The sequence below is a fragment of the Toxotes jaculatrix genome, chromosome 3 (assembly GCF_017976425.1).
Source record: "Toxotes jaculatrix isolate fToxJac2 chromosome 3, fToxJac2.pri, whole genome shotgun sequence".
Classification (NCBI taxonomy): Eukaryota; Metazoa; Chordata; class Actinopteri; family Toxotidae; genus Toxotes; species Toxotes jaculatrix.
This window is the reverse complement of record NC_054396.1, coordinates 13,918,166-13,931,932: the sequence shown is the minus strand read 5'-3', so window position 1 is coordinate 13,931,932 and position 13,767 is coordinate 13,918,166. Positions and strand designations below refer to the sequence as shown.

General features: G+C 39.8%; 1 protein-coding gene across 6 annotated transcripts in view; it reads right to left on the bottom strand.

The window, feature by feature from the left end:
* LOC121179718 (inositol 1,4,5-trisphosphate receptor type 1) overlaps positions 1-13,767 on the bottom strand; it is a 66,220-nt gene that overhangs the window by 45,405 nt on the left and 7,048 nt on the right. For all 6 annotated transcript variants that reach the window (XM_041034696.1, XM_041034698.1, XM_041034699.1 and 3 more), the window contains exons 4-16: positions 8,969-9,078; positions 8,224-8,310; positions 7,531-7,689; positions 6,510-6,608; positions 5,624-5,707; positions 4,906-5,052; positions 4,620-4,715; positions 4,235-4,279; positions 3,073-3,227; positions 1,177-1,276; positions 895-1,055; positions 650-791; positions 252-410 (exon numbers count right to left, since the gene is read on the bottom strand). In XM_041034696.1, the coding sequence (XP_040890630.1) occupies positions 252-410; positions 650-791; positions 895-1,055; positions 1,177-1,276; positions 3,073-3,227; positions 4,235-4,279; positions 4,620-4,715; positions 4,906-5,052; positions 5,624-5,707; positions 6,510-6,608; positions 7,531-7,689; positions 8,224-8,310; positions 8,969-9,078 (1,544 nt within the window). The remainder of the gene's footprint in view (positions 1-251; positions 411-649; positions 792-894; positions 1,056-1,176; positions 1,277-3,072; positions 3,228-4,234; positions 4,280-4,619; positions 4,716-4,905; positions 5,053-5,623; positions 5,708-6,509; positions 6,609-7,530; positions 7,690-8,223; positions 8,311-8,968; positions 9,079-13,767) is intronic.

Genomic DNA, 13,767 nt, shown 5'->3' with positions numbered 1-13,767 from the left:
CTGTATTCGCATCAGCAGAAAATTTGATAAAGCGTCTCATGAGATGAGCTGTGCATACTGTACAGTAAATTCAGACCTTTTGTTCTGATATCTCATATCAGTGCAACTACAGTGCAAATGCCTCTTTCACTTTCTATAAGGTTTAATCTAGGAAATCTGGAATGTACCTTTATATAAACTCCAGTGGCACATATGCACGTCATACAGTGCCACTGTTCTTAAAGCAGATTTTTAGGGCCGACAAACTGTACCTGGTTCTTGCGGTAGTCCTGCTGAGAGTGACGTAAAACCCGGTAACACAGGCGGCAGATGTGTCTGAAGGGGGCATGACGCTGGTCAGCCAGCTCCTCCAGTCGTAGCATGGGCCCATCCCCACTGTCTGTGAAGGGAGCCTGCAGCAGCTTGAAGATCTGAATACACAGATAAGCTTGTGACAATTTTTTCCCCATATTGAAGTTAAAAGCCTAAAGAACATGCTGGTACAGATAGCAGGCTTGATATCCATGCCACTTTGGGTTACGATAAAGAGCGTTACAAAGATCTGAAAAGGGGGTTAAGAGGAGTTCAGTAAGGTTCAAACCAGTTCATGTTCAATGGAAAGTGTAATCTAAGGTGTGTGTTCTAAATGTTTGCTGTATTGAGACATTACCTGTTTCAGAATATTCTGTTCTCTCATGAGTTTCTGTCGTTCTCTGTTTGGTTTGTTGACCATGATCTCTAGAACATCCTGTCCATTGTTGGGAATGTCCACAACAAAGAACACCAGATCCTCCAGAAGCTTGGTAACCGCTCTGTTTGTACATGAAAACACACAAACACGCAAAGCAATAACTCGTGAGTCTCTTGTCTCCTATTTAGAAATTAATTAATCTGGCACCACCATGCTTTCTCTACCTCCTCTCGTTCTGTGTGATGGTGCCTTTTTCCAGCTTTCCAGCAATAGAGGCCAGCACTTTACTGGCATCATTAGCAAAGTCAAGGTCTCTCACTTCAGCCGGGGAGACAGGCACAATGGCAAAAGCCTCTTTGTCCTCTTTGAGGGCAGATGTGCCAATCTTAAATCAGAAAAGAAACGTACAACTTTGTCATCTATCAGAGAAGTACATCATTCACATTGGGGAGGAAGCTTTTACAGCTGACAACAGTTGGTTTCGATTTTTAATGCTGGTCACTCACGCGCAGCATGACAGGTTTTTCCTCTTCCTTGTCAATGGGTTGGTTAGTGCTGTGGACCCATGTATTGGTGCACAGGTGTCTGAGGCGCACATATGAGTTCCTGAAAACACATTTTAATATTGTTATTTATGTTTGCATATTGTTTGGAGCCCAAATACTGGACAGTATATATTGACTCTTGAAACAACTAAAGTCTGAAATGGTACACAGCATTTTCAGTTAAAGGTTGTCAATTCAGACAATAAATACAAACACTATTTGATGCTATTACTAGAACTAATACTAGAACATGAGTACTATTGTTTTTCTCAAGCATCCCTAAATTGCACAAACCCCTTGCTACCAAACTAAAGACATTACAGAACCATATATAAAGCAAAATACAAACTCAAGCAGTCCTCATTCATAACCATGTTATAACATAGGCAGTGGTGGAATAAGTATACAGGTGTTCTACCTAAGTAAGAGCATCAATACTCTATAACAAGTAAAAGCCCTGTGTTCAAAATTAGAGTAAACGTATAGAAGGATTAACAACAAAATGCACTTTAAGTGCTTTCAGACTCTTTTATTATTGTATATTTAATAGCATTGGATTATTATAATGGGTGCAGTAACATGTAAGGAGCATGTTAATGTTATTTATGGCTACAAGTATCTCAAGATTACAGTACTTAAGTAAATGTACTTTGTTGCTGTCCACCACTGAAAACAGGAACAGGTTTTCATGTTTATCTCTGATTATAGAACTCAAATATTTTTTTTCTGCTTGGGTACAGAACAGGGAAGATTAAAATCTTGTTTCTTGCAAGTACTTTGAGTATAAATGGGAGCAAAGAATAATTTTGTTTCTGAACAAAGCTAGATTGTTCGATTGGTCCATCAGTGAGAGAGTTCACATTTCCGTTTTACTTCTGTAAGTATGGTCAAGAAGTTGATGATGTATATGTGAAGCCAAAGTTCATGAGAAATTCATGCTCAAGTCTTATGCTTGTATTTTAGTGGTGGGTTGTGTTCCAACTTTAGAAGATAATCTCTTCGACTTAAATTAAAGCCTTAATTTCACTTTGTGATTGGCTCTCCTTAAAAGGTAACTGTGTCAAAGAGGAAATATGCTGCTTGCAGTGTAAATGTTCTGTATGAATTTCAGTCAGGAATGACTAATGATGATCCGAAGACTTAAACTAAAGACTATTTTTGTAAAACTAAAATAGTAATAATAACATTTTCGAATCGTCACACTCCTCCACAGCTGACCCACTGATCACTATACAATAACAGTTTTTGTTTTGGTTTTTTTTTTACACAAGAAGCACAACAGCTTTAACTCCAAGCTGCAGCAAGACCCTATGAACTCACATGAACACATCACATCTGTGTGTATTTACAACAGCTTCCCCTTCCTTCAGCTGTTCTAGTGAAAGTTACAGTATTTCTAATAAAATACTGTGAGCCTGTGGTGTCACAGATGTTAATTTGTCACAGATGTGAAAGAAATCCATTTTCACTGCAAACAAGCACAAACGCATCTGCTCACACACATACACACATGTGGGTCGAGCCAAAAGTCTCATTTGTATTTACTGCAATATATTAGTGTGAATTTCCTTATCTGCGTTACCATCATGAACAAGAACCCCACCAGTATAACCAGTGTGATATTGTTCATTGTGAGTAACAGTAAGTCACACATTCTTAACTCTTTTGCAGCCATACTGAGTTGAGTTAATATACAGTGGAAGTCCCCTTCTCGTAATGTGTCTGTTGTTTGGTTTTCAGTGGAAAGAGTGACAGACCAGGAAACAGAGCATGTCCCTCTTTACAGTCATATCTGTGGTAACACAGGTCTGAGCTGGCTGGAAACACTTCACCACCTCATTGCTATGGCCTTCCTACCTGGGTACTAGTGAGTCTCCCCCTCTTAAGGTGGTAGGATCGAGTTCAAATATGGAGGAAATGTCATTTCCATCAGGAACAGACACGAGAGTGTACATGACTTTGTCCTGGACATTTCTCAACCGGGCCCTTAAGGCTTCTTGTTCTGAGTCCAGCTGGAGAGAAAGGTGAACAAACACTTAGATTAGAAATTGCCTCCTATAACCACACACACATGCTCACTGGCGACAGAGGTTACCTGATGTGCTTGTGTGTCAAGATCAAGTCAGGCATGTCACTGACAGGGTAAACAATTACTGTGAAAAGATTTCTGGGAGTTGGCTCAAGATGGTGAAAATGAAATGCAGTGGATGAGGCGATGTCTGTTAAAAGACCTCTATCCTCAGTGGAGCACAAGTTGAATTTTCCAAGTAAAATGTCACGGTCTTAATTCAATAAGCCAATTACAGTTTCCAGAGAAGACTCATGACTCAATCGCTTCATCAAATCAGTCTGAGCTGCGAATAGATGCAATAAAAAAAATAGATATCTTGGTTAAGTTAGTTGGGTCCCATTTTAAATAAGTTGTGACAATACCTCTACGATACTTCATCTTATTTGGATACATTTTCAGGTTAATTATTGTTAGTAAACTCAGGAGCAGGCTGACTGAGAGCCAGACCTCGGTGTGGTGTACAGATGTGAACACCTTCATGCTGAGAGTCACAGTTAGTGCACTGAGCTGTGGAAAAGAACTGAAGAGCCAAAACAGAAAGGCGCATTCACAGTGCAAGGCTGCCATCTGCTGGTCGCTGAACTGCAACACCTTCTTACTCTGCAAAAATACATTCAGCCATCTACTGCTGAGAGTTTTATCAATGAGTTTACATAGTGTAAAGCATACATATTGTGACCAGTCTCAACAGCGTGGCTGGTATTAGTTTCACCTTGTGAGTCTGTATGTGTGTGTGTCTCTCTGTGTCATCATAGCAAAATGTGGTCCCACTACAGCAAAAACTACAACAGAGGTGTTTTTGAGTACGATGGCAGGTGTTAAATTAAGGCTGGGTTCAAAAGGGGTGTGGTCCGAGGAAGGACACTGAACAGTCACTAACATTTAATGGTGACTGTTACATATAAATGCTATAACCACATTGCAGATCTTTTAGCATGGCTTACTTACTGAAGAGCGGGACTCCAGGCACTCCTCTTCATACTCTGGATTCACCTACAAAAATACAAGTGTTTCACCACCTGATATAAAAAGCTAGACTAGGTATTGTCTGGAACACATGTGACTATAATTTAGTCTAAATGACTGTTTTCTTGGTCTTAAAAGCTGCTTCACATTAAGTGGCTGTGTGAAATGAACAGTGAACCTTCTAGTCTGCCTCTTCCTCTCAACACTTTTTTTTTACATGTAAAATACCTTAAGCACCAAAGGTAGTTCCTAAAATATGACCAAAATATATCAATATACAGTATAATAATTAAGTATAATTTGATTTAATTTTGTGAGGGTTGCCTTGTTTTAATTACAGACACTCAAAACACAGCGGTGGACTAACCTCGGCAGCCAGGTAGTGTCCAGTGGCCAGGTGTTTGAACCTAAACAGGCTGTTCCAGTAGCCTGCCCCCCCTCGACACGGATCATGCTGCACAACCTGATACCGGAGCACACAGCAGTAAAATCTTATCCCAGTGCATCCAATTTATTATACAGGTGCTGATATAAAGAAGTGTTACGGAACAGACTCACAGTCCAGCTTTATGTTTACTGCATTGAAAAAATAGCTACACTCTACAGCACATACCACAATCAGCACAACCAACTCTAAATATATTCTTCCCCACCTCGATCTCCCATAGGGCTTTGCTGCTGGTTGCCGAGGTAGCTGACTGCCGTCCAGTAGTGCGAAGAAAAACATATTGTTTTCTCCTGTGATCGTCACATGTGAGGAATTTCTCCTGTTCTGCATGAAATAACCGTACCACGTCACCCTGGAAAGAAGAACATTTGTTACTACCAGAACTATTCAGCTTTACCTTAAATCCAACCTATTACTCTGAGACAAACATTTAAAAAGGAAATATTTATTCTTATGGGTCTATAGCACATTTCATATTACACAGAATCCATCCACTGTAAAGCCAGAATCTATTCTAATTAATATTTACTCATAGAGTAAGATGTTTGTAGACTGGACTGACACCAGTTTCTCTAGTCTACTGTGGTTGGTGTAATGTAGAGCTGTAAAATGACCAATAAAACACAATCTGATCTATGAAAGACTCAGCTCTTATAAGGGACAGTAAGCAAAACTTACAGTTGGGAAAATATATTTTTTCAATGAGAGAAAATGCCAGTAAATTATAAAAATTATGGACATTTTTCATAAATGATTTCATTATTGTTGTATTGGACCTGCTGTATCTAAGAAGATATATCTATCTGTTGAATTGGCTATATAATGTGTGTTGCTCAAAAGCCCTAATAAAAAGTGATTTAAAAGAAGAAATAAAAAACAAGCTAAATGAGATGTTTTTGTTTGGCAGCTGCTGTGAGACAAACCCCTTTCAGGATGATCTCCTGATTGTCGCTCCATTTCATAAACAAGACAATCTTCCAGCTGGTGTTACAGTTGACCGAGTTCACCTGAAAAACAAACAATCAGAGTTTGACGTGACTGTAGTTCTCCTGGCAGCACTTCTGCACAGTGGGAGCACAGCAGCAACATTTCCAAGGTTAATAGAATAGCTTTAGTGCTTGTGGAGTTTTATTTTTTTGTCATCCCCTAAACTCAGACAAACTTATTCAAGCTCTTTCTTTAATTTGAGATAGGAGATGAGTATCTTGTCTAACTAAACTTTCATATTAATTAATTATATTAATTAATTTATAATGCATATTCATTTAAAATTTTGACTTTTAAAATGCATGACAGCCAAGGCAGCAGAAACAGTATTTTAATAACTTAATTGTTAGGATCATGTACTGCATGTCAAATACAAAACTAAAAAAAATGTTTCTACTTGATGACATCCACCATTTGCGCTTACATTATCATGCATCTTTAAAACTGGTTGCAGGGTCATAAATAAGGAATAAATGAGTTTCTCTCACTGTTCATAAACAGGAAAAAAAATGGCACAAATACCTTCAACTGTCTCAGAGTTTCTAAAAGACAACCGTGAGGCCCTCTGTTATTAATAAAATAACAGAGGTAATGTTGTTAAGTAACACAGAGCAGCTTAAGTGTTGCGAGACAGAAACAGCACAACCCTCCAAATGCAGTGTTAGCTTTATCCTACTGCTCAACTGTGCTGAATCAGGAGGGCAGAGGAACAATCCTACACTGTTTCACATCAGGCAGCTAATAACCAAGCAGAGGTTATGAGAAAAAACTCCCATGGAAACATCTAAGGAGCGAAGATGAGTTGAAGTGGCTCAGTCAAACCTCATTGCATCCTGGATTATCCACAAGCTGATGTGTGCTGGCATGGAGCGGCTGACCAGCATTCACAGGGTTCAGGACCACTTTGTCCCCAATCACCACCTGCCATCACACACACACACGCAGGCACACACGCACACACGCACACACACACATAAAATACAAAAACACGAAACATCCTGACATAAGCAAAGCTTCCAAAGAGGGACTGCAGGGTCAGTTAGATTTAAAACATTCTCACCATAATGCACATATTGAACTCAATCTGGGTTCCACAAATAACAATGACTTGTATTTTATTTTTATTTTAAATTTTATATTATTGAGTTTCACTTAAATGCATTGAATGATTTAGTTCAAATAGATTTGCTGTATTTAGTCAGGGGGTACTGTATGGAAACACAATGTGTATGTCCTCCCTAAGCAGACTGCAACACATTCATCACATACTCAACTCTGAATCCCTAACATGAATTTAGAGAAGGGCAAGAGAGCTTCAATATCCATTTGCATGTCATTGCCTTCTTACTATTTTCGGCAGGTAGGGACTGACTCCAATTTTCTTTTTGTCCAAGGTTTGCTGCTTAGGCCTTGTGCCATACCTACTCTGAAAGGAGCTTAGCAGAGAGGCCCGGTCTCTGACGTGGTTCATTTTGTCCTTGGGCACAAGCCCACTACTTTCTGCCGCAGGGAAGAGGAGTGGTTGCCAAAAAGAGCTTTGTGATCAGGTAAACACCAATTGGGTGCTGGCACAGGCCCTTCCAGGGATAGACGTGATCAGATAGATGCCTCAGACTGAGGTTTGGAATGGTAAAGAAGACCTGTGCCCTCGAGATCTGAACCTTGATCCTGCAGTCTTTACCTTACTATGATAATTTACTACTGTATGTGCAAATTAGTGACTATAGTAGTACCTATTAGTACCATAAAAATGAACATCAGCAATTGTATTTTCAAATGAAAAATACTGTGTAGTGTTCCCGCAATGCGCCATAGTCCCAGAATTATACACATGATGACTCACACTGTCCCCAATGGAGCGTAGTTTGTAGAAGGGCTGTATGTAAAACCAAGAGCCCTCATTTCCTGCAGTGTCTAACATCACTCTCATGGCATTCTTCTCTAACAGCGCAGGCAGACGTTTGTTCACAGTCAGGTATTTGTTGCTCTTCAGGTGGAGGAGCTGAGCAGAGACAATATACAGTGTAAGACAAGACAGACAGATACATGCAACACGGTACAATCTACAGTGAGGGAGAAGTGATGCTACTGGTGTACTGTCAAACTGATGACTACACTAAAAGTCATCTTCTTAATATATAAACTCTGGAAAACTTACTAATGTCTGTGGTCTATATGATGAGTGTGCACCTGTATATGTGTGCATGTTGTGGGCAAAATGTGGTCCTTGAGATACCTGCTGCAGTGGGAACTACCACACAGGTGGTCTTGAGTGTTTTGACATGTGTTAATATGTTGATCACTGTCTTCAGTTTTTGTTTTTATTTGAGAGTTAATATTGAGAACAAATGCAAAAAGCATAGCTGAAGCATATTTCAAATTTACAATATGAGATGTTGGAGAATCTGTGAGGTTAAATTATCTCCTTTGCTGGAATGTCAGGGCTATCTGAGGTTCATCAAACTTTTGTGGAAGTCTAAACAAGGTTTATCTGAATAACTACCAGGCAGATGATTTCTATTTCAGAAGAACAAACCTGAATAACATTCCCATACTGAATTACTGTTCCAAGAAGTTTTTTGTTTTCAGAGTCGTTTTGCTTCTTCTCCAAGTCAGCTGCATGCTGGTAACCAACAGAGAGATAAGAGAGATGTGTTTACAAAATGAAGCCAGAAAAGCTCACACTCTGCAACAATTTTCATCAAAACCAGCTGAATACACTTATTTGGTAATAAGTAGTCTGACTGCTTAGGTGTTAGACAAAGCATAGCAATACAGGAGTACTGCTCTTAGCCAAAAAAATGTACGCTTCAACTGAAGAGATTTAACCAAAACCTCTGAGTTACATCTCCACAGAAATGAACTAGAGATTGCAATCTTCCATTTTATGACGGTGTGGTCAGATAGCAGATTGCTTTAAATGGTATTGTATTGAAGCAGAAAGAGAGAAAGTTGAGTGTAGAGGGCAGAAAGGTAGGACAGTAGGAGTGAAAGGCATCAGGAAATGTCTATAAAAGGACCTCAGCAAATATACATAATCCCTTTGAAAACTACTCAAACTGTTTGTGCAAAGAATCAACATTTCTTTACATTCACCGTGTAGCTTTGCTTTCAGTTTCACGCAAAACCAAACTGGAAAGTAAAAATTAAATCTTAGGAAAAAGTTTGCCTTGTGTAATTCTGTTCTTTCTCTTTATCCCGTGAGCCCTGAGGACAAGTCTGTGTGCAGTGCACTGGTCTGTGATGACTGCTGGGAGGTAACATGTTGTCACTTCACTCACATGAAGCTTGTTTAGCAGCACTGTGTCGGTGTTCCCTCCAGGCTTCGCTGCTTTCCAGAACTGCTTCTGGGCAGAGTAGCGGTTCATAGGGCACAGTCTGAACAGACAGTCTGCACAAAGAGACAGAGACAGAAATAAATAGAGACAAAGATCCATGTATAAAAATGGAGATAAGCACAGACAGAGGAAAAAAAAAGACATACTGTTGAGGTTGACAGACAGATATTAATGTAGACTGGTACGAACTGACAATCTATTAACCACAATGTTTAGCGCTAGGAATGGTAGATGGGTTTAAATTAAGAGAAAAATGAAAAATACGAAAAAAACTGTTGTGATATTAAGCTCTGAGTGAAGCTTACAAGCATTACAGTGTGAGAAACAGGTCACAGCCACAGCTAAACATAAACCAACAGACACTTAAGGTCTGAGTTGCTAAAACAAGTTGAAACAAAATGTTCAATAAACACAGAACCTACAGTATAAAGAAAGATTAAAAAAAAAAAAAACAGACGACAGGCTGAACTTAATAAATGACACCTTTTTGACATGTCCGGTGATATAGTCAAAGACTTGAGAACCAACAAATATAAACACACACACACGCACACGTGTGTGCTCGCACTTCAAACGCATATTCATAATTCTCCTGAATGGACATCAAAGAGTTTTGTTAGCGAGGAGCAGTGATGTGTTTGCACGTGTGTGTGTGTGTGTATGTGTGTGCGTGTGTGTGTGTGGTGTGTGTGTGTATGGCTATATAGAGTGAGGAGCAGTTTGAATTTTAAACCATTGAAGTGAGGACATTTTGCACGGTCCTCACTTTCTGACAAACCTTAAAATGCTTCAGTTTTAATGGTTAAATTTCGGGTAAGGGACAAGGGAATGCATTTTGTCAATGAGTGTCCTCACAAAGACACATGTAAGAGTGTGTGTGCGTAGTATGATGTGGCAAAGCAAAAAGTCGTGGTCAGAGAGAGTCAGAGTTTGTAACCGCAGGAACAATGAGATGATGCTGCTGGCAGCAGCAGCCTCTGATTGTACTGCTCATTTTCATAGATACTGCAGAAACTCATCAGGAGGAAAGACGGTTCCTCAATTTGCATGTGGACACAATTTTAGCATAGCAGAGTTCCTCTTTTGTCCCAGAAGAGTTTCTCTTCTGTAACAAGCTGCACAACAACTGTAACTGAACCACACAGAGACTTTCACACTGGCTGAATGCTTAGTTTTCAGTCAACCAATACACATGAGCTACTATGACAATTTTCCCTACAGAGTTCAACAGTTGTCCACCGGCAACTCCTCCCTCTGTGTCCTGGCTTTCCTCTGACTTCACCTCTCATCAGACCAAAGCTCTCTTTTCTGAGAAGGCAAAAAGAGGAGAAAAAAGAACAATCTGTCCATCCTTTCCCCATTCTCTCTCTCTCTTTTTCTCCCCCTGCTATAGCTGCAGTAACATGACCAAATAAGGCCAGCCAAGGGAAGGGGAGTGGGATGACAGAGGGAGAGAGAAGAGGGTGGGAACTCCCTATCGTCCCCCCTCGATATTCTATCATCCCTCCTTCTTCTTTCTGAATTCCTCTAACCATTTCATCCACTATTCTCTCCCTCAGAGTTAATGGTCTCTATCTCCCAAATCTTCCTCTAGCCACCCCCCGCCCCAACCCCCACCCCCCGACATCAGATATGGTTTACTTTAGCTTGACCCAAAAAACGGTTAGAAAAGCAAAGAAAAGGAAGTGAAAGAGAAATGAGGAAGGCAGGACGACACTGAAAGAATGTAAAACAGGGAGAGAGAGAGAGAGAGAGAGAGAGAGAGAGAGAGAGAGAGAGAGAACAGAAAGAGGGTGAGACCTAGAGATAATTCAGTGATAAAAATGGAGTAAATGTGTATTTATGTCCCACATATGTTCACACGAGTAGAGAGAAAAAAAAAAGTTGACTAAGCTCTCACAAGAACTTGCAAGTGTATAAGCCAACTGAAAGTGAACACACGCACACTGGAAGCTCCTGTCTGACGAGTGAGCTGCCCTATAATTTGACATCACATTCTAAAGACACAATCACAGCATGTCATATGAGTACCGTATGTGACAGATGATCAGATCACGCTGAGGGTTTGCCTTTAATCACAGTCAGCTGGGAAACATGTCACATCAGTAATACTGAAATCTGGAGAGAGAATTCCTTGTGGGGTCACTGCACAGTAAAAGTGGTGGTCCAGAGGGCAAACTCTGTGATTCATTAACATTCCTGCAACTTAAAACAATCTTTGACTACCACAACCCCTACCCCATAAACATGACTGTATTTAGCATAACAACGGTCAGAAAAACAAGCAATCTTTGATATTAGATGCCTTATGTTCATTTATAAATGCTGACCTACAGTTATGTAGCATGCTGGTAAAAAAAAAAAAAAAAAAAAAGGATAACCAAACTGACCAATACCACCAGAACTGATAGCATATTTTTGAGCGAGTCTCATGTCAATCAATACAAGTCTCAAGTCCTTGAGGGCAAGTCACAAGCCTCATGAGCAAACCACATGCCAAAAGAAAGTCTTTCACTTCTCTGAATGATGAGCATTCAAATGAAAGTGGTACTAGCACACCCTTCTTCAAAACTGTTATTTTTACAGTGCTGAGACCAAGTTCTTTCTTTGCATAAGCTTAACTACACTACAGGTCAACACCAAAACAAAAAAAAGCAGCCAACATCACTCTCTGACCAAAGACCAGACAACTAAAGTGCTCTACACGTGCAGGAACATGAATTTTGTTACCTTCAGACAAGGTCTGTGTTGCTATGGAAGGTACCTTTGTTTTATTGTTTCTTATTGTTTTGTGGTGAAACTTTAGACTCAAAATACAGATATACATTTAAGAGGATCAAGTAGATTCTACTTAGTAGAACATGCTTTTTGGCCGCGGCAACCATAAAAAGTATGAAAGGCTATTGAACCAACTGCAATGCCTTACTTTTTAAGGAAATAATATCAGAGAGCAAAATAGCCACAATACTTTGATACTGTTAGAAAAGCAACAACATTAGCAGCCTTTGGTTAGATGTACTGTGTGACAACACACAACTGAATAATTCACAATGGCACGCAATTTAGTGGTCACTGTTTAGGGCAAAACTAGTAAAGACTCTGAAACTCAAATTTCCCAGAAACACACATTGTATAATACTTCTACTCTGTTAAATCAACAGTATCCTCAAAGATCTGGTTTGTATAAACTGAGATTCTCTCCAAGGTTCTTATCCTGTTAGAGAAATTGTAGAGGAAGCAACTAATCACGTGTAGCGCATCTCAGACAATAAATGGGTCCCCCAACAACAGCTTCCCTTGACCTCTCCTTGCTCAAAAGACAGAACTGTTTCTGGTGTTTTTAGATGAACCACCCAGCTAGCCTGCAGTGTGTCTCTGACAGCAACAGTGGTTTGGGCAGACAGCAGATAGGTGATGGTAAGGAGTTAATGCTCCAAAGTGAGGTACGAATGTTATGCTGTGCATCTGCAAGCAAAACCACGAGGAAACTAGGATAGGAGACGAGACAAAAAATTAAAAAACAACCCAAGAGTTGCAGATATGTAAAGCAAGGACAAAGAGACACTTTTATTACTTTAATGGTTATCACATGCTGCTGGTTTAGCGAATGATAATGTAAGGCTACTAAAAAAAATGCAGATAAAAAAAAAACCTCTTGTTGTTCCAACAGCTTTCTGTACAAGAAAGGGATGCTTTGATGCCCCTCCCTCGTGCTTTGTGTCTGAGCCTGAGCCTTTCTGAGCCTGTATCAATCAAATTTTTTTCCACATGTGATTTACTGGTACTGATCAATGAGACTTAAATATTCATCCCCCCTTTTTTCTGGGCAAGTTGCTCGTGCATCTCAAGTGGAGAAATAAATAAAGACTGACTTCGGCCAAAGTCAAAGTCATGTGATGGCTTGTGCTCATTCCATGACCCTAAAAACTGCTCTTAGATGCTCATGGACTGAGTGTTTTCTTGCAAATGATGGATATCATTCTTCAAAAACTAGTCAATTATCAACATACATTTGCTATCAATATTGTACACGTCAATGTTGTTGCATGAAGCCTATACATGCATTTACAGTTCAGCTTTGAGAGACAGATTTGACTGCTGTGAACATTTTGCTGTTGCAACACTAAACCACGCAGACAATGTCTTTTGATTAAAATCAGATTATGGTGATTGATGATTCAGTATAGGAAAATTAAAAGAGGATGACATATGAACAATGCACCATTCAATTTACACCAAGACTTCACCGCACGACAAAAAGAACAGCAACCATAGCAACTTCAGATTAGACAACTGGTCCAGCATTCAAAGGACTGAGGGATGAAGTATAAATCACAGAGATCAGTGATGAAAAGAGGATTTTTTTTTAAACTAATACAAAGCAACAATACAGTGTTTTCTCTGCCTTAGATGTTCTGACTGTTGCTCAGTGTACGCTGCTGAATTGTGTGTAGGTGTGTAACAGTATTTCAAATGCTGTCTGGGTGAAATACAAAGCAAGCCTGCAGTGTCCTGATGTCTCAGCGTAACTTACAAGTGAGAGTGTGATTGTGTGGAGGGTGCTTATGTTTACATTAGAAGGAAATGTTAAGCATACCTCAGCAGTGACAGTATAAGGCCCAGACTAGTCTGGCATTGTGTCCTTATAGCATCCATTTAGCAGGATTATCTCTGCACAGCTGCGTCCCTCTCAAACAGCTGAGGAGCCTCCCAAATGAGGAGGGGCAGAAAAGCTTTTGCAC